General features: G+C 41.9%; 1 protein-coding gene across 1 annotated transcript in view; it reads left to right on the top strand.

Moving 5' to 3' along the window:
- Plch1 (phospholipase C eta 1) overlaps positions 1-8121 on the top strand; it is a 215268-nt gene extending 207147 nt beyond the window's left edge. The window contains exons 21-24 of the mRNA XM_052730847.1: positions 23-102; positions 1613-1672; positions 2109-2463; positions 4831-8121. Of these exons, the coding sequence (XP_052586807.1) occupies positions 23-102; positions 1613-1672; positions 2109-2463; positions 4831-6893 (2558 nt within the window). The 3' untranslated portion in view covers positions 6894-8121. The remainder of the gene's footprint in view (positions 1-22; positions 103-1612; positions 1673-2108; positions 2464-4830) is intronic.
- The last annotated feature ends 19313 nt before the right edge of the window (positions 8122-27434 follow it).

Below are 27434 nucleotides of genomic sequence, written 5' to 3'. Positions count from 1 at the left end.
ACCAATTCTTTTTGGTTTGCAGGCTACCGGCATGTCTACTTAGAAGGACTCACAGAAGCATCCATCTTTGTTCATATTACAATCAATGAGATCTTTGGAAAGGTGAGGAAGATCATAAAACTGTAGTGTAACCTCAAGAAAGTTACTGATTTCATTAAAGGAATGTACATTTGACAAAGTCTTCTTTTGTGGGTGTCTGTGGGGAGCACAGCAAGCTCAGGCAGTGTTCCTGCCCTGTCCCTGTCCACCTCTACTCAGGAGGTGTGCTCATTCCTTCCTCCCAGAGGTTTTCTCTAGGTTTAATAGAATTGAGAAGATTATCATACTTTCAGGCAATCATTTTATGAAAATAATGAAGACCATTAAAATTTGAATTTTATTGTAATTCTAAAAATGACCCCATTTTCTACAGTAGGAAATGTATCTCAGAGGTTTGATGAATAGCCTTTGCTAATCTAGCTATGATTGTAGCCAGGTCTAGGCAGGATGCATTCATATGGAACAATTGTAAATTGAAAATCAAAAAAGTGTGAATGGCTTTAAAACTACCCACAGACGAAATGGAGAGAGGAAGAGTGGGGAGACAGATAGGGGAGTTAGAATGAAAGGGGGAAGAAGAGGGAGGTGGGAAGAGAGAAGGAGATGGAGAAAGGGAGATCAACTGTCGTAAAGACGTATCTAGTTCTGCCTCACGTTTTCTCCCTTCTCTGTAGAATGGGATGGTGGTTTGGATACCAGCAGGTGCTCCTCTGGTCATGCCAAGTGCTGGAGACTTGGCCCCTGTCAGTCTTGGTGTGACTTGGTGGGAATGTAGAATGGAACAGTGGCCAGGATTTCCCCACACTGCTTGTGACCATAGTCTGTGTTGCCTCGAGTTTGTCCAGAGTACTGACATTCTCTGTGAATTCACTATCCATGTGTAAATGTGAGGTGAAAATGGTACCTGCCTCATAAGTAGGTTTGTTTCTCTCTGAGAACCACCTGCCATGGAGTAAACAAGCATACTATTGGCGAACATCATTGTCACTGTGGCCACAATCCAACTGGGAATTGAGTGGGACTGTAGGTTGAGCCTCGGATCAGTCAGCAGAGGGGAACAAAGGATTTTTATTTCTGAAAATGCTGGTGGTGAAAACTTTCAGTCTTGAATTCCTGTTTATACAGCTTGTTGGGCTCTTTCTGTTAGCCTAAATGGAGACATACATAAATGATTTTAAGATGATGCCCGAATACCAGAAAGCCAGTTTAACTATATAATGTCTCAAACTTTCCTCAAGGTGGTGGGGGACGATGAGGCACACAGCATTTGTTTAAAAGTCAGCCCAGAAATAAAATACAAATGAAGTATTTTATGTAACTTTTGTTTCATTCCTGAATAAATGACCAGTTTGGAGTCATTTATTATTTTCAATGTATGTTTGGGTTGGGATGCTCGTACCATAACATGGTGGTGTTGAATTGAACAAGGAATGAACAGAAGATGGGAAGTTATTAGAAGTGGGAGGAAGAGTGTGTACAGGTCGGCACATGAGTCTTTTACGTTGACTGGCACTGCCTACTTGAATGAGCCCAATTGTGTTTTGTTGTTTGGTTTTTTTTTCCTCCCTTGCAGTGGAGCCCTCTAATCCTCAACCCCAGTTATACCATACTACACTTTCTAGGAGCTACAAAGGTAGTTTCTCAGCATGGCCCTGCATTCTCCCTGGCATAGTCTTGTGCAATGACTGTGGTGGCATGCCTCCTCCTGTCTCTCCATCTTCTGCTTACCATTTGGAAACACACATTTGTTGCTTCAAGGCTGCTGAAGTTTTGTCAGTTTGTTACCCGGGGAAACTTTTCTACCATTTTATCATCTCTGGGTAGGAAAGTTCTGGAAAGGTTGGCCATGAAATTGAAAGACTGCCTTCCTCACAGAGTAAATTTGATGAGCTGTGCATGGTATTATATGAACCCACTGTGAACTGCTTTCTTATTTTGAACATCCTTCAATCAATGGCTGTAAAATTTCACTTCACATTCATTCTTCATGGAGCTGCCATTTCAAACTCAAGTTGTTCTTACGGTGGCATGTGTTTAATTTGTGCTTGGTCCTTTTTTTTTGTCCTCAGAATAGACAGCTCCAAGGTCTGAAGGGACTGTTCAATAAGAATCCCAGGCACAGTTCTTCAGAAAACAACTCCCATTATATTCGGAAGCGATCAATTGGAGATAGAATTCTGCGGCGTACAGCCAGTGCTCCGGCCAAAGGCAGGAAAAAAAGCAAAGTGGGCTTCCAAGAAGTGGTTGAGATAAAAGATTCTGTCTGTGAGGCCACAAGGGAGCAGGACGGTGTCCTTAGGAGGACCACTCGGAGTCTGCAAGTACGCCCTGTCTCTATGCCGGTTGACAAGAGTCTTCTGGGGGCTTTGTCGTTGCCCATATCCGAAGCAGCAAAAGACATAGATGGAAAAGAAAATTCTCTGGGTAAGGTGCTTTCAGTTTCTCTAAGCTGCATTTTCGTCCCTTGTTTCCATTACAACATAGTTACCATTTTGCCATTAAAATATTCTGAAAAATAAACAATTTCTAATGTAAACTCTATGCAAGAGGATTTTAAACTTTGGGTAAGAAAGTAAAAAGTGAACTATTTCCTCCTCTACTGTGGCCTTGAAGTTAACATTTCCATCTGTGGGGAAGGGGAGGAGCATCGGTGTGATGGCTTTGCGCATGCGGCTCTGAGAGGAAAGGGAAACCTACACAATACAAAGAGTGTTGGTTTCTGAGTGGTAGCTTCCTAGATCAGGGACAAGGGGTTTAAAGAGGCCTTGTTCTTAGATTGTCCCTAGGTTGGATAGACCCACCCTGGCTTTTCTGGGATTGAATGCAGCTGCATTACTTTTCACTATTTAAAATATTTTTTTTTTGTAGTTGGAAATGTTCATGGTGAAAAGATGCTGTTAAAAGCCCATTGCTGATTCCACTTGGACAATCTTTTCTTCCCTAAGGTGTGGTTGAGGCAGCATTTTCTTCCTGTGATCATCCTGCTCTGGATGGTGGCAGGGAAGGAGACGTGTCCACGGCTCTTGCTCAGTTGCAGGCTTTGTAAGTGTAGGAATTGGGAGCCATCTTCTTCCTTAACTTGGAGTCTGATGGACTCATGGGAACAACCTGATGATAAGCAATGGCCACTTTACAAAGTGACAAAGAGCTCTTGAATTTGTGTCTGTGACTCCCCTTCCTATTCGAAAACTGTGTCCACTGACTATTTCTGGAATTAAACAAGTAGACGGTAATACTTTGCTTTTGCATTTTAGCAAAATTAGTCTTTATCCAGACAACATAATTCCAGTGATTTATTGTCCCACAAATGCTGTTTTGCCTGTATTCGTTCTTATTGTAAGATCTTCTAGGGAGAAAAGAAAAGCCAGTTTTTGAATACTTTATTAGAAGAAAGGGGAGAGGCGAAACTTGAAAATTTCCTAGTTTGCAAGGCCCTGGAGCCTACCAAGTACTGGAAAAATGGTTGAAATTTTGCTAAGAGTAGTGTCAGAGAAGAGAGGACATACATGGCTTTAAATTTATCTTAAAAACCTATTACAGCAAAGTAAAACTGTCCAATAGAAATCTGTATTAACTAGTCCTAACTGCAGAAGATGCTAAGCCAAGAAGATGCTCTGGGAAGCAAGCACAAGACAATGTTTCTTCTCTACATTTGAAAAGATATAAGAATTAATCGTATGTGTTAAACTTACAGCAAATATGGAATGATACCTAATCATTGCAGGGATCCCAGATAAATTCGGAAAAAAATTGAGTAGAGAAAAAGCAGAATACAAAATTCTAAATAGTCTGTCTCTCTACAAAAGTGTCTGTTTCAGAAACGATGTCCTGGGATTTTAATAGTTTACAATTTGGGAAACTTGAAATTTTTTTTATATGATGATTAAATTTTTAGTGAGGAGAAAATATTTTAGTGAAAAAAATTCTTTATCCACATCTCATGACTTCACAAGAGTTAATAGTCAATTAAATAATCAGATAAAAATAACTGAACATTAAACATTGCCTCCGCACATATTAAATAAGATGAGGTATCCCGGGTTACTGTGAATTGTATGGTTTTACAGTTTTCCTTAATTACCATCTTACTACCACTTTGGACGTAAAGTGGAAAATAATGTAATATAATTTTTTTGTACTGAAACAAAAAGAAATTATCAACAAAATATTAAATGTTAGTAGTGATGTGGAATTGATGACTGGTCATCTGGTAATCTTTTCATTTTAAGCCAATAGATATTCATAGTTTTGTGCACATATTGTACATTCCAACTGTGTTAGAAATTAATTGATTAGATTAAATATTTTGCCAAAATGTTTTTAAAAATGATATCATGTGTGGTTTGCTTGTTGCTAATACATAAGTGACATTGAAAGCTGACAGTGTCTTGTTTCCAGGTACCATAGTGCATTGTTTAACAGAGCTGTCTTGTTCTGTTTTTATTGCCATGCTTCTGTGTAGTACAGATCTGACTAGGAAGCAGCGTAAGGTAATCCTCACCATGAAAGCACAGTAACTCATTGACATTTTCTGGACAATGAATATTACATCCTCAGCTGATGTAATAGACATTCAAAAGGAAGCTCAGTGAAGTTCCTATAAATATATTTTACCATTTATCCATCACACAGACACTGTGTTGCAAACTCCTGCTTCTTCCATAATTATATTCTGTCACAATGTAAAACAAATTTACATTTTCCATTTGTCTGTGTCAAGACAAACATGAGTGTCAGCAGAGCCTACATACAGTGATACACTTTACCTAAAATGCTGTTTGTTTTCTTTAGCAGAGGACAAGCATGGTGGAAGAAAGGGTGAGACAACTATAAAAGACCCACAGTTTTCCAATTTCAACAAAAAGTTCTCCTTCTCCTCCAGTGCCCTCCTCCACAAAGATGCCAACCAAGGGGTTAGCACTGTCTCAACCGCCAGTGTATCCATCACAGAACAGTGCGGAGGACTGGGTCCAAAGGGTGGGAGAACCAAACCAATCGTGGCAAAGGACTTCCAGGAAACCCACTGTCCCAAAAAATTCCTCTCCCCAAGGCAGCATTTGGCACTTGATCCTGCAATGAAGGGACCACAAGATCTCTCTGGGATGAAAACCAACCGAAAGGGGTATACTGAGGGCTCGGGGGAAGGCAAAAGCATGTTGTCCGAAAGTGTTCTCTCTCGGAGTGCTCTGGAGATGGAGACCCTGGAAGGCAGTAGGGTCAAGGGCCGAGCGGCAACGTCCTTTTCTCTGTCCGACGTCTCTGCGCTCTCTTCTGACAGGCCTGATTTGCATTCAACTGCTATTCTTCAGGACACTGAAATTTCCAATCTCATTGATGATGTTACTTTAACAAATGAGAATGAGCCGGGCAGCTCCATCTCAGCACTGATTGGTCAGTTTGAAGAGAGCCACCATCGGGCTGACCTTGCTGTGGTTTCTCACCTCCTTCGCACTGATGTGTTATCAGGAAGTGCGCCTTTGCCTGACACAGTGGGCCTTCAAACACCCTTCAAGCATGGTTTTCCCCAGGGGAAACCCAAGGCCTCCTTCTTGTGCTCATCTCCTGAGCTGATCAAGGTCTCTAGTGCTGAGACCACCAAACCTGCAAATGACACCGTTGTTTGTGAAATGACTGGCTCCCCCTTCTCTAAACCAAAACCAGGTAATGACCCTTGTGATAAAGCCAAGGCAAGGGTCAGAGAAGGCAACTTGCCTGGGTCCCCTAATGCTTCTCCTGGCCACTTTCCCCAAAGCCCCACTCATGGAAAGGACCAGAGACAAGTGATGAATAGCCCTCCTCTCTCCACTGAGTTGGCCCTGGAAGATGTAATAGACCCTGCTCTCTGTGTAAATTCTGCAGAGAGCAGCCTTGTGGAAATCGATGGAGAATCTGAAAACCTGTCTCTAACGACCTGTGACTACAGGAGAGAGGGTCTGAATCAACTTGTTTCTCCACTAGAACTGAAGCACAGCCAGGAGATGGAGGAGCAGGTCCAGAGAGGCTTCAGGAATGGGTACTGTAAAGAGACCCTCCGGCCTTCTGCCCCTGAAATATTCAACAATATTCAAGGTGTCAAAAATCAAAGTATCTCTCACCTAACCTATCAGGGTGCTGGCTTTGTGTATAACCATTTCTCAAGTTCAGATGCAAAAACAAACCAGCCTAGGGCTCCAGATATGCATGCCCCCACACCCACCCAGTCAACACATGCTCCTTTGGTTGCTTTGAAACTGCCAAGTCCTTGCAAATCCAAAAGTCTGGGGGACTTAACATCAGAGGACATTGCGTGCAATTTTGAAAGCAAATACCAATGTATTAGTAGAAGTTTTGTGACAAACGGCATTAGAGACAAGAGTGTGACTATGAAGACGAAGTCTTTAGAGCCTTTAGATGCCCTAACTGAACAGCTCCGAAAGCTGGTATCCTTTGACCAAGAAGACAGCTGTCAAGTGCTCTATTCAAAGCAGGATGCCAATCAGTGTCCCAGGGCGTTAGTCAGAAAGTTGTCCTCAAGAAGTCAGAGCAGAGTCCGAAACATTGCCAGTCGCGCCAAGGAGAAGCAGGAAGCTGGCAAGCAAAAAGCTATGACCCACAGCACTAGAGGAGGAGTGGTCCTCAGAAGTAAGCCTTCAGCTCCTGCTCTGGCCGTGAACCGACACTCCACAGGCTCATACATTGCAAGCTACCTGAGGAACGTGAAAGCTGGTGGCCTGGAGGGCCGAGGCATCCCAGAGGGGGCATGCACAGCCCTTCGGTATGGCTACGTGGACCAGTTTTGCTCAGATAATTCAGTTCTGCAGACAGAGCCAAGCAGTGATGATAAACCGGAAATTTATTTTCTTTTGAGGCTGTGAATTATATAAAGCTGCATTTTCATTGTTTACATGATATTCTATAGGGTGTTAGAATTTTCCCATTGTCAGTGAACATGATCCTTGGCTTTGAAATGATTTTTCAAGTGAGTTTTTGAACTTGTATTTTGGTCTCCCTCTGACTTACTGTGTTCTCTCACTTCATGCATTTGTAGATAGAGTCTGTGACATTTCCCAGGAACCCATGACCTCTTTCCCCCAAGGTATTGTAAATTGTATCAGTATGAAATGTGTGCATGCCCTCGATGTGAAACTTCTCAGCAGTTTGGGTCACAGCGTGTGCATGTTGCACAAAAATGCTCTTTCCTGCGTCCTTGGGTCACAGTCACAAGGCTGTCATTTTTACTCACTGAGCGTTGAGCTCATTAAGACTAGAGTTTCCAAAGATAAATGGATTCTGTATTTGAAGCTACATTCTCCTTCTAAATTGAAAGGCACAGATTCAACTTTATAATTCATTTAAAAGAGTTGTTTAAAATAGTTACCTTGCCCTTTATGATTTCCTCACCCCACCCAAAGTGGGAATTCCATGAAGATGGATACCATCTCTCCAGTCCCCAAACCCCTTTTAGAATAGGCTTTAAGGAAGAAAGTGAACTCTGTATATAAGGACAAAATGGTTTGTTTTGCATAAATTTTGTTACATATTTTTGCTAATGGCTTTGTATGTAACAAGAATCCAGTTGCCAAACTGTCTGTCATACTTTTGAAGTATGTCTTGAAGTGTCTCTGACGTGAAAGATTGAAAATAATAGCTTTCAGAAGGAGAAACTTCAGCTAGCCATGGTGGTTCATGCCTTTAATCCCAACAGAGGCAGATGGATCTCTGAGTTGAGGCCAAGCCTGAGCTATATAGTAAAGTTCCAGTCAACCAGACCTACAGTGTAAGACCCTGTCTTCAAAAAGAAAAAAAAAAATGAAAGAAAAGAGACTTACATTAGACTTAAAACTCAGAGTAGCGCAAACAGAAAACTTCCCCAAAGATTTCAAGAAAAAATGTATTTTCTCATAATCCAAGTGAATAGGTAATTAAAAGAAACCTTTTCCCTTTAGGGACCAAGTAACTCTATTTTAGTACTGACATATATTATTTTCATTGTGAATCCATTTTTTATTGCATGTTCAGGTGTCGTTTGCTTTTTGTACCATGAATTACAATGATGTTCTTCCTGGACTTCATAAAAATATAATTAAAACAGATTTTTGAACACTTGGTGGTTTTATTTATAAAACAAAAATAAACAGAACCACAGCTGGAGTTGGGGTGTTAACTGTTGAGTGCAGGGCCAGGAGTGCTTGGATATGGCTTCCTTTCAGTGTGCTTATTGCAGAATTGGGAACGTTCAATGTCAGAGATGGTTTTATACAACAGTTTATGTCTCTGGGTATTTTCATTATGTTGAAGAAATATTCATTTTTTTGCTTTTAATTTATGTGTGTGTGTGTGTGTGTGTGTGTGTGTGTGTGTGTGTGTGTGTATGAGTGTTTTGCTTGTATGTATGTACAGCATATGTGTGCCTGGTACCTGAGGAGGGTTGAAGAGGGTGGAGGATCCTTTGGAACTGGAATTAACAGACAGTTGTAAGCTGTTCTGTGTGGATGCTAGGAACAGAACCTTGGTCCCTTGTAGGAGCAACAAGTGCTCTTAACCAGTGAACCATCTCTCCAGCCCTGTCATACTGAAGAGCATATTTGTAAGATAACTTAAACAGATATCAAATAGAATGATTTTTTGTGCATTTGGTATGGATTTGTAAGTTTAAAAATAATTCTTGGCAACTAGTCCTGTGGTATTGGTTGTAACTCACATGGAGAAAGTAAGTGAGATGCTCTGTTTGGTGTGTGTGTGTGTGTGTGTGTGTGTGTGTGTGTGTGTACATGTGTATGTGTATATGTGTATGTGTGTATGCATACATGCATAGGTTTGTGGTGTGGGGGAAGAAATCACACACTGCTTCCCTCAGTGCCAAATCTTAGCTTTTCCCTAATGATGGGAGTCATCTTTTTTCACAAACACTGGAAATTTGATGGAGACAGAAGTATCAAGATGAAAGGAACCAGAACCCATTTGTATGCCCTTAATGAGCTTGAAGTCTTTCTGTCTTGGGGCCTTTGAACCTCTAATGTTCTATCCTGAGACCTTGGCACATTTGATATTATTTTTATTTTAGAAGACATTGACATAATACAGTTTTTGAAATTAAATTGCTATTAATAGACTTTAGTTGCTTTTTATGATTTAGGGAATCTTTAGTCCAAAAAGAAAAAAAAATAGAAAAGAAAATCGTGTGTCTAGGGCCAGGAGCTAGGTAATACAGGAGTTCTCTTGGTGTCCATGATTTTGTCCACTAGGATGCTCTCGTCTTCTACCCACAGACAGAGCACAGGAAGAGAAGGGAAACCAGTTTCATAATAGTCAATTGAGAATTGCATAATACCCAAGAGGAGGCAATAAAGCCTACATTTCAATAAAAGCATCTGATGTTCAGATCCTGCTCATTAAGATTCCACCTGTTTAGCAGATAGATATAGGACTGACTCAGTCCCAAGGCAAGTACACGAGAGAAGTCTCGATCAGGATAGTACCAATGCTGAGTGTGTGGGAAGCTGCTAGTCTGTGCACCGCCCACTTAGGACAAGCCCTGTGGAGTGTCAAAGTGTCCCTGCTGCTTTCTCATTAGAGGCTGCATTGCATGTTCCAAGTCTGAGTAGTTAAGGCCACTGGAAGAGCTCTTCGGAACAGTGACAACATCCACAGAGGACAGAAAGCAGAACTGCTTAACATGAATCCGACCAAGCAATGGTTCCCTCTTAAACTCCTTTCTCTGGTCCTGTCACGGAATAATGTTCTTTAACTTTGCTTTGAATTTTGCTCAATTCTTTTGGAATTATTGAAGCTCCACTCACACCTATCTTTCCTCCATTAGCCATGGGTCAGTGACCACGCCTTATGACCTGTTCCTAGCTCAGGATCCAGCACATATGTGCATTCAGTAAATGTTCGATACATTGGTAAATACAAAGCTTAAGGGAAATGAGAAAGAAAATAGCATGTGTGGTATCTGTTTGTTGTACTGTCAGAAGCACAGAACCTTGTTCCAAATGCTTTGTGCGGTTATGACCATTGATCTTTCTACATGTTGCCAGCCCATGAGTCGCTTTGAAAAACAAAAATAGCTAAAATCTTAATCTACGACATTGAAAAAATACCCAGTCTCCCCCCAGAAAATTACTGAAAGTCGAGGGAAGATTCCCACGGAAATGAGAATGGGGCTGGAGAGACGACTAGGCAGGGAAGGAAAAGAAAAGACCAGGACATAAGTTACTGAGATGATCAAAAGATCAGCCACCTAGCTGTGAGGGTTATAGGATGACCCCAGAGAAGTCCCATGAAAGGCTGCACCAAAGAGCAGCTTGCAGGAGGGAAGGAGGGTGGGCAGTGCACATCACTACACCCTTCCCATCCACTTTCAGTGGACCCTAGGAGGCACTGACTTGTGTGAGTCTAGCTTGTTGTTTGCAGCCCCTCCAGACATCCACGGCAGAGCGGCAGTCCCTTGGTGCACTGGTCTCCACTTCAGCTGGTGCTGCAAACGGGGACAGCTCCATGATGGCCATGACAGTCACAGCTGCATTCAGCCTCAGCAGCTGTGGGAACAGCTGGGTAGCTGAAAGCCATGCCAACACTTGACTTTGAGAAGGATGGGATAAAATGAGCTAGAGTGATCCACAGCTGGGCCTTGTTTACTGTATCCCTTTCCTCCGGCTGATTTTATTTTGTGCTAGCTCGTATATGAGAACAAGAGACCTTCACTACCTCAAGAAGAGAGGTAAATGGCCAGTTTTTCCATACAGGACAGTGATCGGTTTCATCCTTTAAGATTCGCAAACTGAGCCAGGTGATGGTGGCGCATGCCTTTAATTCCAGCACTCGGGAGGCAGAGGCAGGTGGATCTCTGTGAGTTCGAGGCCAGCCTGGTCTACAGAGTGAGTTCCAGGACAGTTGCTAGGGCTGTTACACAGAGAAACCCTGTCTCGAAAAACAAAACAACAAAAAACCAAAACCAAGCCAAGTTTAGCAAACTAAACTCTTATCCGCACTGCTGCAGCAGGCCCATGGCCATAGGTGGTGCCTTTCTCTCTATTTACTTGCCCACACTTTCACTGGCTACTTCTGTCCCCTTAAGTTGTTTATCTGGTGGCTTGACACCTTATCCTTGGTATGTATGAGTTTACCAGACACTGGTCTAGCATGCTCCCCACAAGCTTGTCTATTAAAGGCTTGGTCCCTAGCCTATGGAACTATTAAGAGAAGGTTTAAAAAAAACATTTAGGAGGTGGAGCCTATTAGAAGGAAGTTAGGTCATTAGGGGCATGACTTCTTCTAACACATTCCACTTTATTGTTTGACACAGGGTCTCTCACTGAGCCTAGAGCTCACCCTTTGGCTAGCCTGGTTTCTGACTTCCAGCACTGGGATTAAGGTGCACTGTAGTTGCCTTTCTACATACATGCAGGATGAGAATGTAGGTCCTCATACTGGCATAGCAAGCACTTTGCTTATCCAGCTGAGCCGCCTGCCAAATGCTATGCTTCCTGACTGTTTCCTATTGAGTCTACACCCATCGTGGGCAGCTGTGGTTGCAGTGGTAGCTACATGGTATGCCATAGGTTCTCAGACTTCACTCTATAGGATATGTTGCTGCATGATTTGTGGGAGCCCATTTTCAGGTTCCTAGTGGCTTTACCCAGCAGGTCTGCATAGAGAGGATGATTAGACTATGGGCCTGAGTGTAGGTGTCTGAGATGGTCTGCACTTGGCTGTGCTGAGGGAAGGTCTTTTGCTCCACCCCCTTGGCATTTCTAAAAATGCTCTAGGGCAGAGACAGTTAGGACCCGTTGGAATAGGTTCCAGGCCCTCTCAAGGCTATCCTGTATTTTCTATCTGTTTATATCCACAATCTAAATCCTTTTATCTAATATTTCCTGTTGTTCTCACTCAAGAAAACTCTGGAGAACTGAGGGGTTGGTGGGTAGCTGCCCCACAATGATTCAGACCACTGTCCCCTAAGAGTTTCACTGATGCCGCAGAATTATCAGGTTCATCTACCTACTGACAATTCTATCAGGTCATTTGAGACCTCATGATATAGTCTCTTACTAAATCCAATTAGAAAAATGTCAGTCAACATAGAAGACTACTAATGTGCTCTGTGGAATATGAAGATGGCTGCGTTCACTGCAAATGTCTTTTTCCAGGTATCAGAAAAATAAACAGATCCTGGACAGCACAGCAGTGAGGGTTACTGCGTGCCTTGCAAATGTAAAGATGGGTGGCTTTTGGTATTCTCAACTGATAAGAGCCAGGAAAAAGGATTTGAAAAAAATAAAAGCCACAAGTTAAGTGTCGGAGGTTGGGTTGGTTTGCTGTAATAAAACTCTAATCTGGTCCAGAAGTTATAATTGAAGTACTCTGGTTAAACACACAGTAGTTCACTGATATCTACCATAAGCCATGTTTTATATGGAGAGCTTAAATAGGTGAATAACATAGGAGACATAGGAATCACCAACCCTGAATCCTTTTGAGTTTCTCTTGGTATTAAATTCTACAGATTTTCCTAGGAGGAGATAGTGCTTCTGTTTTACTGTCTTGGCCTGGAGGGAGAGTGCATTACATTTTAAAAGACTAACAGTGGACTTTTCTACTATAATGTCATTTAATTCATATGTCAGGAAACAAAAAACCAACTTGGAAGTATATCTGTCCTATTATGTATGGAAAACTAGATGAGAAAAATAACCACAGGTGGATCATTAGATATATTGGATCCATTGAGAGATAGACTTTAGCCTAAACCTCTTTGATGCTCTGGGATCTGTTAGAGGTCATTTCTAACTAGAAGGTTATGGTGAACTTTTGGAACCTCTAGTGTATGTATCAGTTGTGATCTCGTTCTCACTCTCTTCTAGGTATTAGGCACAGGTCTTTTACACACCACTCAGGAGGCTGAAGCAGGCAGACTACAGGCTCTGGGCCAGCCTGGACTACACATTAATATTCTGTCCAAAAGCTAAATAGGGCCTGGGGATGGGAGGTGGCTCAGCAGGGAAGGCAGTTGCCATGGAAGAATGAGGATATGACTTCAGGTCCCCAGTACCTATGCAAAAACTGGATGTGGTAGCATGTGCATCAGGAATCCCAGCATTCGGACAGGGAGGTGAGAGTTGGAGGCAAGAGACTCCAGAATCTTGTGAGCCAGTCAACTTGGGGTATGAGGGGTAACGACACCCTGTCTCAAACAAGACTGAAGGCATAGACCAATGTCCAAGGTTTTCTTCTGACCTCTACATGTGTAACGGGGCAAGCACACACAGCAGGCTAACTTCTAGGCAGTTCCTTTAAAGGGCATACTTACGTGGCAAGTTTGAGCAATAGTAGAGAAATATTTGCCAGGTTTGTGGAGCCAAGCTTCCCTTTCAACTGATGGGTTCTGGATTTATCCACTTCTCTAGATCTTGTAACTGGAAATTGCACTTTTCACTGTCGTGACTGGAGTCTCTTCATCAGTGATGCTATTTTTGACTGTACAAATCAAGCCAAACCCTGGTTCAATGTCAAAGGTACCTTAGTGGTATCTTTGGGGAAAGCATTGTCTTTTAGTCATCTTGAGAGATGACCATAGAACAAGGCACCTTGACTGTTTATTGTGGGGTTTGTAGCTAATAGGCTTCAGCTTTGCTAGAATACCTATGTCCCCATGGGGGTTAGGGAGTCCAGTGCAATTCCAGTACCACCCGTTGGCTCGAGCAGACAGTCAACAGCAAGTTTCTTGTGACGCTTGTATCCCCATCGTTGGTGTACTTTTCAGTGACGGGTCCTCCAAGAAAAACAGACACAGGTGGTGGGCTCATGTGTATTCATCCTGATGAGAGTATAAACTGATGCAATAGTTATGGAAGTCAGCATGGAGAGTCCTCACAACAACAACAAAAACCTAAATAGGAAACTACCATGTACACTACTCTTGAGTGTATGCTCAAAAGTCTCTGTGTGAACATACTACAGAGATACTCTCACACCCATGTATATAGCTATATTATCACAATGGCCAGGAAATAAAACCAGCCTAGCTACCCATCAGCAGATGAATGGATAGAAGAAATGTGACCCGCATTCTCATGGCAGGAATAAGTTGCAGGTACATAGAGTCTTGCTCACTCCCTGTGGTAGTTTAAATGAGAACGACCCCCATAGGCTCATATATTTGAATGCTTGATTGCTAGGGAGTGAAGCAATTTGAAAGGATTAGGAGGTGTGGCTTTGTTGGAGGAAATATGTCACTGGGAATGGGCTTTGAGGTTTCAAAAGCCCATTCCAGGTCCAAAAGCCCATTCCAGGTCCAGTTTCTCTCTCTTATTGCAGATCTGGATGTAGAACTCTCAGCTGCTTCTCCAGCACCACATCTGCTTGCATGCTGTTATGCTCCCCACCATGATGACAATGAACTAAACCTCTGAAACTATAAGCAAGCATCAATTAAATTCTTTCCTCTATAAGAATTGCCACGGTTATGGTGTCTCTTTGCAGCAAAAGACCAACAACTAAAATGCTTGTTAAGTACCTTCTTCAGCTTCCAGTGTTCTCACTGATGTCTGCTTCTTATTTAGGGCTTGGGGTCTCATTTGTCATCATGTTACATCGAATGTCATTGTTTGTCCATTTATTTGTCCATCAAAGCTAGGAAAACAAAAGATAGCCTATGTGTTTCAAACAGAATTGGAGAGAGCTTCTGTTGAAGTAGAGACTATTCTATGAGCTCACTATAAGGAAATAAAGGTTCTTCAATTGACAACACCTTGTCTCAGGATTAATTCACTTCTTCTCTAGCTGCTGGAGGCTCTCTAGTTAACTCTGTTCAACTTTCATTTGCAAATTCTATTTCCAGTGTTCCCATCATGCTATTTTTTCTGTTCAGTTAATATCAGTGAGTTCTGAATGCTAATGTCTGTATTTTTTGAACACAGACTGTATGAACTAGAGATGCTTTAAAATATCTAAATCTACACTTGGAGCATTTATTTGCATCCTCATTTTCCATAGACTCTTTCCCCAGTGGCCAATTTGGAGCAGAGAATCAAATTCTACCTGACAGATCATTTCCCAAACATTCTGCATGGAGGAGTCCCTCCTGAGGATAAAGTGGTATCTGTGTGGCAGGGATAGTTCTGCAGGGTCTTTAAGAGCCTTAGTTTTTGGGGAGCTGCACTCAGCTTTGGTGACAAGGCAAGGAGTGTGGGTTTTCTACACCTCCTCTCTATACCCAATTCCTCTATGGGAGCCTCAACTTGCCTAGCATTCTCCTTCTTCATCCCAGGAACATTCTACTGTTAGGCCCTATGTTTGCTAAGACACGAAAGTACTATAAATTAGAAGCATCATCTCCCAGGAGAAAAGGGGAACTCCTTGGTTTGCTTAGTCATCTTTTTTTGTACTTTCAAGACAGACTAACATTGTGGTAAAACATCCTCCCACCCTGGCAACAAATTGCTTGTATTAAAATTGTGTTTTGCTACTTACATTTTCCCACAAGAGTACAACTACCCAAGTGTCATACAGATTCACATGTGAAATTTTTAATGGTGGTTTTCATATGCTGAATGCTCAAATTCTTTTCTTATACACCATATCATTATTATTATTTTGTGGTACTCTGAGTCTCCTTTGCATTTAGCTACTGTGTAACCAATCATTAGTTTCTGATTTTCAAGGGTCAGCCTTGCTGTGTTGCCCAGGCTGGCCATGAATGCCTGAGCTCCAGTGATCCCCTAGCCCTAGCCTCTTGAGTAGTTGGGATACATGTGTATGCCCAGTTTCTTTTTCTTTGGAGCATGACTTCATTTTTTTTCTATAGACTTTTCTGATTATGTACAATTCCCTTTAGCTTTCATTTTCTGTTTGTAGGAAGAGAAAGAAGTTCCTACTTACAAGTTGCAGGTAGATAATAATTGTTTGAAGAAATTGGATATCTATGTCCATCAAATATGTAATTATGCTTTATTGCTAGAAATTAACAGAGAAAGGAAATTGTTTGTGAAAACTTTTGTTTTCCTTAATGTTTCTCAATACTTCCAACCTCTTCTTTGGTCAGTTCCTTACATTGAGGATCTTTTGAATAAATGGTCATTTTCCACTGTTCTTCATGCTGCCTTGTGATTTATTTTCTTACGTTTATTTTTTTCTTTCTGTTTTGTTTTTCTCAATGATAGCAAGGATTGCTCTGAACACAGTGTAATGTGAAAAGACAGAATCAGTATTCTGAATGTTTTCCTCATTTACTTCCTCTGTGCATCATCTTCTACTTTCAGTTGCTATTTCAACATGTTTGTGTAATTTACTGTGTCTTCTTGGCTCTCTGTTGTTGGAGACAGGATCTTGCTGTTGACTGTGCTGCATGAGCTGGTTTTAAGCTCACAGTTCTCTGGCCCAGCCTCCCATATAGCTGGGACTACAGGAATATATATACTACTGTGTACCTGGAGCCTGGGTGACTTGCTCTAAATAGTGTTCTGAGCTTATTTCTTATATTCAATGTTTTCATTTTGAAATGAATTTAGACTTGCAGAACAGTTTAAAACAAGCACAGCCAATTCCTACACACCCTTCATCTGTCTCCCCTAACTGTTAACATCCTACATAAGCATGGCACCATAGTCAGAAATAAGACGTTAAGATTCAAATTGTCCTGTTCACTAACTTACAAACGTTCAGATTTTATCAGCTGTCCCATGACTGCCCTTTGTCTAAATGAGATTCAAATCCAAGATTCTGTGTGGCATTTAACTGACACATCTTGCTGATCTTCCCTAGTGTGAGAAATTTCAAAAGCTTTTACTTGCATTTCATGGCCTTGATGATCTGAAAACTACTGCCAGTTACTTCTTCATGATCAAATTCGAGCTGTGCATTGTGGGCCAAAATCTCGAGCATCTGATGCTCCTCTCTACTGGGAGTCAGAAGGTCTTTCCATTGACAAAGATAGACTTCTTTAGGGCCTCAGCATCCTCCCCTTTACCCCATATGTCTCCACTCCGGTTTACAAAATCCACTTATTTCCTAATCAATACCCCAACTCTTAAGGTTCACCCTATGAGCCTGGGAACTCAGCTTGCGCCGTAACACTCATTGCAGAATGAAAGATTCTGCATTAATTTTTGTCAATATTTTTGCTATGACACATATATTAAACTGAGGATCATTTATCTGGCACTCAAGGTAGGAGTTTGCATCCCTGAGCTCTTAGCATTTCTCACCGCTGTGCCTAGTGACATTAGAAACAAGCAGCCAACTTTACTGTATTCATCACCTTCCAGAAATATTCAAAATTATAGATGTGATCACCCAGCTCCTTGCTTCTTACCATGCTTGACTAGGATTATTCAGTGGAGACACTTAGGATATCTCTATGACCAGAACATGCCATGGTCTATCTCTTTAAGTACACTGAAGAGAAAATCCTGGAAATGTCTGAATCAATTATTCTTGACTGATGATTATTAGCCATATTTCTTGAGAGAACCATGGCTAGTGGAAAACATAAATAGATAGATAATAGATAGATAGATAGATAGATAGATAGATAGATAGATAGATAGATAGGTTTGTTATAAATGATTGACTTATGTGGTTATGGAGGCTGAGTTGTCCAGGCACAAGGAGCTTGTGGTAATTGTTCTAGCCTGAATCTGAAGGTCTGAGACGCAGGAGAGTTAATAATATAAGTTCCAGAGTGAATGAGCTAAAAGTCAGGAGCAGGCCATTGCCAACAGCAAAGATGGGCAGAATTCTCTCTTAGCCTTTTATTCTACTCAAGGCTTTGACAGACAGAAGGCCATCCACAATGGCAAGGGTTGTCTGCTTTATTCAGTCCGTCAATGCCAGTGCAAACCTTATCCAGAAATATGTAAATAACTTGGTCAATAGTCTACTGCTGTAAACAGACACCATGACCAAGGCAACTCTTATAATGAAAGCATTGAATTGAGGCCTTACTTACAGTTTCAGAGGGTCAGTCCATGGTGATGGCAGGGAGAATGGCAGGGTACAAGGCACTGTAACAGTAGCTGAGAGCTTTACATCCTGATTTACAAGCGGCAGGCAGAGAGCACAACATTGGGCCTGGCATAGGCTTTTGAAATCTCAGAGCCACTCCCAGGGCCATGTCTTTGAATAAGGCCACATTTCTTCTGACAATGACACACCTCCTAATCCCTCTAAGCAATTCATCAACTGGAGGCTAAGCATGCGAACATATGAGCCTGTTGGTGGCATTCTCTTTCTAACCACCACAGAGACACTTACATAAGTAAGGTTTAATAAACTCTTTGGGCATCCCATGGTCCAGTCAACTTAACACATAAAGTCAGTCATCACACTTTCTCGGCATAATGAGTCTGAAAGCACACAGTGCTTTTTGTCTCATTACAGATTATATTAACTCAGATGGACCACTTGGGTAAGGCAGTCTTCCAAGTTTCTCCACTGTAACAGCAATAACTTATTAGCATTTGGTCATATGAAATATCTGAGACTATGTAAATACCCTATTCTTCATGACAACCTATTTTAGCACCCATTCATGATTCTTGAGTGAGATCATAATTATTCTATCACTAAATGATGACTTAATAGTTCCATCATACTTCATTTGGGATTCTATTATTTATTTATTAACTGTTTATATCATTATGGATATGAATAACTTTGTTTTATTTTCTGGATTATAATTCATACCATATATATTTTGTTGCTCAAATTGTTCTAGTTCATCTTTAAATTATATTTGATTGGTTTTCTGTCATGAATTCTCATATTCTTTTATATAAGATAACTGCAAATAAACAAGGTTTCTTTATGATTACAACATTACAGCTTTCTTTGCATGGGAATCTTTTAAAATTTTATTTCTAAAATGTTTAATTAAAGATACTATGGATTATTATAACTTAATAGATATAACAGAATACCTTGCCTCAAGAAAAAAACAAGAATAGCAGGCATAATGAGCTCTCCTTATCACCAAGTTATTTTGCTCTGTAAATCAATAACCACTTGGATTATTGGATCTTATGGCTTTGGATTGACATGTCTTAAGGACATTCTTACCACCCAGAGCAACTATTTCAAAGTAAAGTATGAAGAAGACAGAAAATATCGACATTTTGAAAGTAATTTCTATGAACTGATTTTATGAATAACAAATATATAACATTTAATGCTCATCTTTTTTTATAATTCATCCATTTTTTATCACAAAGTCTTGCTAGCTGAGAGAGGCATAATATATCATCTATATTCATGGTTTTATTTTTACTTCAAGTCATAGAAAATGATTTTAGCTCTCTCATTCCAAAATGAATTTATTAAATGGATGTGTGATAACCCACAGAACAGGGTGAACAACCAAAAAATCTGGTTCAGAAAAGGCAGGTATCCATCAGAAGGGGCTGTATGGATCCATAAAGGAGAGACTAATGAGCAAATTTTAAAAAGCCCCTGAAGGTAGTCAGTGTGATTCCATTCAAGAGTAAAATACCAAAGACAAAACAAGTGGTGTGCCCTGAGTGGACACAGGCATGCCCATAATCTCAGCAGTAGGGAAGCTGAAACAGGAGGCTAGCAGTTTTGAAGCCAACCTGCCTTCCTGCCTCTCTCTCTCTCTCTCTCTCTCTCTCTCTCTCCCTCCCTCCCTCCCTTCCTTTCTTTCTTTTTTATTTTTTTGAGATTAAAATATCATTACAGAATTCTCCTTTTCCTTTTTTCCCTCCAAACCCTCCCATTGACCCTCCTTGCTTTCTTTCAAATTCACTGCCTCTTTTTTCATTGATTGTTACATATGTATACACATATATATACTTACACACACACACACACACACACACATATATACATATATATACATATATATATATATGTACATATATATTCCTAAGTATAATCAGGTCAGTCTGTATAAATTATTATGTGACAAGATTTTTCCTGAGGTGATGCAATACACATTCACCACAAATAGGAATCCTACAGCAGACTGAAGTTTGGTTACCACCAAAGTCCAATTTGGTAAACTAATGAGTTTTTTTGGGGTTACTTACAGGAATACGGGTGAAAGGTTAGTTATAGGAGCAGAAATGACCCAAAGACAGCTGCATCACCAAAACCCACCCCAGCACGGGTGACAGCTCACAAAAGCTGGAAACCTGGGGCACAGTGCACAGCCTACGGGCAGCTCAACAAGTTGGAGAGTGTCCTTGCCAAGGGACTGTTAGTCTAAATCTCTTGCAGGCGGCTTGGCTGGTTTCTGCTTCTCCCAGGCAGCTGATCTGGCCTGAGTCTTCTTTGCATCTTGTCTTGTCGGAGAATGACTCAGCTGTCTTCATTGCTTACTCTGGCAGGGAGGGGCCTAGTGAATCTCGTCAGTTTCAGGGACTTCCTGAAGGTAAAAAAAATGTTTACCTTCTGGTTTCAGGAGCTTCCCTGCAGGATGGAATGTTCCAATCGCAGAGGAAAGTGCTACACAACAATAATGTTACTGGTATGTATGTTTTCAGGGCTGACTATTTGGTATTAGATAACGAATTGGTGCACTCTTTCCTGGAGAAGACCATTTCTCCCCCTCTCAGCATTCCTTGGTTACCTGTAGTTCTCTGTGTAGGGCTGAGGGCATGTAGCTTTTGTTTTGTTTGTCCATTGGGTTGGCATGCCCACTGGTGGTGGTGTCCTTGTTCACCTCATATTTCGGCAGTCTTGGTGAGACTTTGGTGAATAATATTCCAGTGTGTGGGCAAGCATGCTGTGTGCCTGTCATCCATCTGGGGACCCTAGTGTTCCCCACTCTAGGCACGGGAAACAAAGGTCTGGTGGGCACTAACCGAAAGGTCATGTGGGTGGTGTCTTCCCTTCTCACACGCACATGCCCAGGATTGGCTCTGTGGGGGCTTGGTGGCCAGAATGCCCCTCCCCTCCTCTCAGCAGCCACCCTTTGTCCCTGTAGCTGGTCCACCCATGTGTGTAGGTTCTGGCGCTACAAGGAGACACACTCTCACAGCATGCTGCCTGATTCTCTGGCTCTTACCATCTTTCTGCCTCCTCTTTCACCGTGTTTCTTGAGCTTTAAGTGCGGGATGTTTTATAGATGTATTCACTAGGACTAGGCTTGAGAACTCTATATTTTGACTTGTTGTGATTTTCTGTAATGTGCTCCATCTATTTCAAAGAGAAGTTTTCCTTGGTGAGCGTTGAAGACTACATAGGAAGATTCTTTTTCAAAAGAAATGAGGGTCCCCTTAGGGATATTGTCTAGTTCCTGAAACAAGTATTCAGAATCAAATGATCCAGTGTGGTGGCGCATGCCTTTAATCCCAGTACTCAGGAGGCAGAGACAGGAGGATCTCTGTGAGTTTGAGGCCAGCTTGGTTTATATACATAGCAAGTTCCAGGATGGCCAGGACTACATAGAGATACCCTGTCTCAAATCAAAACAAACAGGAAAGATTAAGTGGATTTTTTTGCAGGGTGGGGAGGGAGTAAATAGGAGTAAATATCTGGAAACTTCAGTAAGGTAGTGGGTAAGAGAGACAACCATGGGCAAACAGCTAATAAATAATGTGTTTACCAAGCATTTTCCACTCTAGATGGAGCTGCTTAGTGCAGATAGACTAGAACATGCATGCAACATTTGACAGGTAAGGAAGGCTGTTTTCCAACCACATCTCCTTGTACAGATTGTTGAGGACTTCTGGGCCATTAGCCCTAGGATACTTGGACTGGTGTGAGATCAGTGTGCTATCCCAGCCAGACATAAGGTCTTCATAAGAGAATCATGGGAGTTTTCAGTGAGCAGTCTCTGTGATTAGAGACAACTCAGTTGTCAGGCTAGGTAGCAAGTGCTTTTACCTGCTAAGCCATCTTGCTGGCCCTGGTCGTGGTTTTCTTGAGCAAAACTAGAATATAACAAGGAGACTGGAGACTGAGCAGGCAAAGATGATACTCGTTTCATCTTGAGAGCATCTCTCCTTTTACAGAAGCAGTTGCTTGTGTGCATGACAAGTTGCTGTGGTCTGTATCCATCAGGACCTTTCAGCTACAAGAAGAAGGCTATCAAGCTATAAGAGTTAAAAGCACAGAGATAGAACCAAGCATCGACAGGCTACATTCTGTAGTAACAAGAGCAGAATCTTATTTCTCACATATGAGTGTCAGCTGCCATAAGTGCCCGTCATTACCAGTTCAGAAGAAAACAGTAGGAAGTCCAACCCAACACAGCCTTCTTTGCTTTAAGTCATGTAGCCATACTTTGCTGAGAAAGCGAGGCTATGTTTCGGGTTATCCAGCAGTCTAGATGGATAGGATATCGGCACCCAGAGGTAGTAAAGACCCTGAAGGCCTGGAGGTCCATGTTTCCGGTGTTGTTGCAATGACTCAGCAGTTATCCACACAGACACCGGTGTGGAGGGCCAGGAAAAAAAAAAATGCCTCCGAGCCCAAGCACCTTGGCATGCGAAGTGCTCTGAACTCAGGGACCTGAGAAGCCTCAAAAGCAGCTTTAGAATGAAGGCTTCTCTACCCTCCTGCCCTGCTGTCTTTGGCTCTTAATCTTTCCTGAAGCAAAATTCCTTTTCCAAAACTAAAATTGCTTTTTTTCTAAGGCAATTGGAAATCTAGAACCAACCTTCCCCAAAGTTAGTAATTATTCTATTATAATTATCCCTCAACATTCTAAACCCTGGCCACAAGGGAATTCTCTTGACATATCTATTGAATTACTTACTGTGTTAATTATTTACTGTATCAATTACTTTTCATGTTCCTGTGGTCAGAAACCTGTCAAGAAGCAACTTAAAGGATGAAAGGTTTATTTCGGTTCACAGTTCAAGGGTACAGTCCCTCCTGGCAGGGAGGCCATGGGGGCAAAGTCATGGCAGCGAGGGCATGCGGAGATTGGTCACATGGCTGCCACAGCCAGGAAGAACAGTGCATCCTGGCACTCAGCTGGCTCTCTCCTTTTTGTTTAGTCCAATGCCCCCAATGTGTGGAATGGTACTGCTCACATTTACAGTGAATCTTTACACCTCAATGGATTCATAATCCCTTTAATACATGATCCCAGGGATTGTTCCTGTGGAGATTCTAGTTCCCATCAAGTTGACAATGAAGGTCATACATAGCACCAGTCCTTGCCTGGTAACAGGTCACAAGACCCTTCTCTCTGAGGGGCCCTGCCTCAGAGCTGAGAAAGATGCTGCAACCCAAAAGGTCCAGGAGGATCTGGACAGGGCTTTGCTGGGCTTCCCCATAGCTGTTAGCATTAAATTGGATCCCTTTTGTCCAATCTCATTTCCAAGTGGTTGCACCTGCTTTGTTGAACCTAAGCATAAAATGAGTATTTTTTCCCCATGTCACATAAAACTACAATCAAATGAATGTGTCTTGATTTTCACTTGCTAACGTTTCTCTTATTACAGGAGTTTCATCTGTTACCCTTGTGATGGGGAAGAAGGAGGTCGCCCCTTTCCATTCTCCACGTCATTTCAATCTGGCATCTCTGATTTGCCAGGGACATCCTTTTGCCACAAAGTGACTACAACAACTCCAATGTCACTTTCCCTTACATCAGTATCTAAAATCTAGAAAAGGAGATTGGGGTCTTTGCTGCTTTGTTTTTTATCAAATGGTATAGGACTTTCTTCTCTTCTCCCTTCCTCTTCCTGGCCTTCTCTCCTCTTCCCTCACCTATCTCTCCTCTGGGAGGAAAACTTTTCCAAGAGGTCTCACAACAGATTTTCTGTTATATACCACTAGTCAGAATTGGGTCACATGGGAACATGTGACATTTTCATTTTCACTCACGACAGATAAGATTCTATGAACTTAGAAAAGGTAGGGGGTGTTGTGGTAATCCCAATCAGCAAAGAATCAGCCATGCACTTGGAGAAATGGGAGAACTTCTCTTTATTTACAACCCACTGGCACCAAAACAAATGCTTTAGAAAGGTACAGCAGCCTGCCACAATTTCTTGCAGCTTTTATAGGTCAGGTGGTGTCTGAGTCCCATGCTCATAAGAAGAAATTTTGTCACAGACATATTTGCAGGAGCAGAACCAAACACAACTGACAAAAAAATAAGTCAATGAAAATATTTCTAATGATATTCTGCTATACTCATAGATTGGTGCTTAGCATAATCAACATCAGAGAGGTTTCACCCAGCAACTGATGGAAATATATGCAAAGACCCACAGCTAAACACAGGCAGAGTTTGAAGAATCCTGTGGAAGAGAGAGAGAAAGGATTGTGGGAGCCAGAGGGTCAAGGACATCACAAGAAAACCTATAGAATCAACTAACCTGGACTCATAAGGGGCTCACAGAGACTGAACTGACAACCAGGGAGCCTACAAGGGATTGATCTAGGCACTCTGCATATCTGTTACAGTTTTTTTAACTTGGTCTTCTTGTGGGACTCCTTACAGTGTGTGTGTGTGGGTGGGGGGCAAGGGGACTGTCTCTGACTCTTGCCTGCTTTGGGACTGTTTCCTCCTTCCATGTTGCTTTGCCCAGCCTTAATAGGAGAGGAGATGTCTAGTCTCACTACAGCTTCATATACCTTGGCTGGTTGATATCCATGGGAAGCCTGCCTTTTTCTGAAGAGAAAGTGTTGACAGCAGATGCTGAACAGGCCTTGTGCACAGCCTGTTTGCTTGCCCTAAGTTGCCCTAAGGTGCCCTTTTGTCCTTCCTCTTTTCCTGTGGTCAGTAAGTCACAGGATGTTTACGATATAGCTATTGCTGGAACATTGTTTCAAGAATCAGCTCTCTGCTTTTGGTTTTTTTGTGTGACTGAGCTGCTGGGATGCGGATGGGAACCTGAGGACCGTACCCTGACCCCATGGAGAGTAGGAAGTAGCAGGGTATATAAGGCTGATGGATAGTCAATAAAGGGGCTCTCTTTGAATGATGAACCACGGTGTGTCCTGAGTGCTGCTTAACCTCGACGTCCCTCGATAGTTCTGGGTCCCAGGCCGTGCGGGTCGCGGCAGGTGGAGGTCTCACTGAGACTTGGAAAGAAGGGGTAAGCGTACGAGGCTCACCTTTACAAAGGAAGGGGGAGGATTGGATGTAGCAGAGTAAAATAGGGTACGTACCATGGGGAATTCCACAGCTAAGGCTCAGTTGGCCACTGAGTTGAGAGAGCTGTTGTAGAAACAAGGAACAGGTATTAAGTCTAGTACCGCACTGACATTTGTGGACACTATAGCTGAAGCTAGCCTGTGGTTTCTGACAGGAGGAGGGTTGAATATCCCTGATTGGGAACAGGTGAAACGTGATCTACAGAAGGCATTGCAGGATAAGGGACCAGAGGAGTTTCCGATTGCAGCCTTTTCTCTTTGGAGGCTGGTAAAGGATGCGCTGTTAACTGACAAGGTGAAAGTGAAGGAACAATTAGCAGAATGTGAGCAGGCTTTCGCCACTGCCCAGGAAGCCGAAACTAATGAATCTTTAAAAGGAACAAAAGAAAAAGAAAAGGTTATAAAACCCCGCAAAAATCTTACAGTGCAGGATGATGAGAATGATCTTGAGTCTATATATGAGTTGTTGGATGAGGAGGAACAGTTAAAAAAAAGAGATCAAAGAATTACAACGGCGGCCACAGAAAACAAAAATAAAACATAAAGAACCTTCGGCTCCGATCTGCTGTCGTCCACTGCCTCATAATCCATACTGGTTGGATAGGGACAATCAGGGTAATAAAGAGGAAGGGAAACGGAGGGGAGTTATCTGGCAGGATACTGTGCAGGCTTATCCCGTTTCCGAAACTGTCAATGCTGCTGGACAAAGCCATCAGGAATCATGTACCTTTGACATTCAAAAAAATAAAACAATTAAAAGAAACAGTGAACAGTTACGGTCCGCAGGCTTCATTCACTGTGACACTTTTTGAGTCCTTTTCAGCTAGTTATTTAACACCTAGCGATTGACAGCAATTATGCCGTGCTGCCTGCCCTGTCTGGAGGAGATTATCTCTTGTAAAAAAGTGAGAATCACAAAAGATACTTAGAGCTGGCACGCATTAATGCGCGGGCTGGTCAATCCCAGAGAAATTATGACATGCTGGCAGGTGCAGGACAATACGCTGATATTCAACAACAAATATTGTATGACCCTGGCACTTACGCTCAAATAGCTAATGCAGTGGACTGAGCCTAGAAATCTCTGCCAAACCTTGCTGCAGGAAGACAAATTTCAAAGGTCTTGCAAGGTCCTTCAGAACCCTTTGCAAATTTTGTGTCACAGCTTTTGCAATTGACAGGAAAGATCTTTAGAGATTCTGATCAGGCTATGCCGGTAATTAAACAGTTGACATATGAGAATACAAATAAGTATTACAAAGAAACATTAAGAGGGAACAAAGACAAGAGTTTAAATAACATGCTTCGAGTGTCTACAAAGACATAGATGGTAATCATATTACTGGACAAGTTTTAGCTGCTGCCATACAACATGGCTTGCAAGGCATAAATGGCCGAGGTGCTCGACCTAAAGGATGTTTCCAGTATGGACAGGAAGGCCATTTAAAATGCGATAGCTCACAAAACAATCCAAACCAGTCACCTGAAATATGTCCCAAATGTAAAAAGGGTCGGCACTGGAGTAATAAATGTAGATCTAAGTTTAATACACAGAGTAACCCACTACCTTCGGGAAACGGTGGGATGGGGCCCGCTCCGGGCCCTGAAAGCCAAAATATACAAAACTATACAGACCCAAACAATAATCCCAGACAATGGTCGCCTCCGTTTCATTCCACAAAACAACCCCTTTCAATTGACCAACTTAGTCGAGGAACACCAGAAAGTGCAGGACTGGACCTCAGTTCCGCTACCAGAACAATCTTAACCCCTCAAATGGGACCTCAAGCACTACCCACTAGAGTTTATGGCCCCTTACCAAAAGGATCTGTGGGACTGCTTTTGGGTAAAAGTAGTACGTATATAAAGAACATAAAAATTTTGCCTAAAATGATAGATAATGACTATAAAAGAGAGATAAAAATCGTAGCAGAGACAACACAGGGGGTCTTAGTGATCCCGCAAGGGGAGTGTATAGCTCAGCTATTTCTGCTTCCTATTGTTTCTACAAAAAATAGACGTTTATGTGTAGCCCAAAGAAAGGGAGGTTTCGGGTCCACTGGTACTCCTCAAGCATTTTGGGTAGCCCACCTAGACTCTAGGCCTAAATTAAAATTAAAAATTCAAGGTAAATCTTTTATGGGGATTCTTGATACTGGGGCAGATGTATCCGTTATATCCAAAAAATATTGGCCTACACAATGGCCTCTTGAGGATTCTACAACAATGTTACAGGACATAGGACAGACCAGACCACAAAAAAGTGCCTACATATTAAAATAAAATGATCAGGAGGGACATAAAGGACATTTTCTACCTTATGTTGTATTAGGTTTGCC

The sequence above is a fragment of the Peromyscus californicus genome, unplaced genomic scaffold (assembly GCF_007827085.1).
Source record: "Peromyscus californicus insignis strain IS unplaced genomic scaffold, ASM782708v3 Scaffold_9__1_contigs__length_137607984, whole genome shotgun sequence".
NCBI lineage: Eukaryota > Metazoa > Chordata > Mammalia > Rodentia > Cricetidae > Peromyscus > Peromyscus californicus.
The sequence above is the reverse complement of the archived record's forward strand: the minus strand, read 5'-3'. Positions and strand labels throughout refer to the sequence as shown.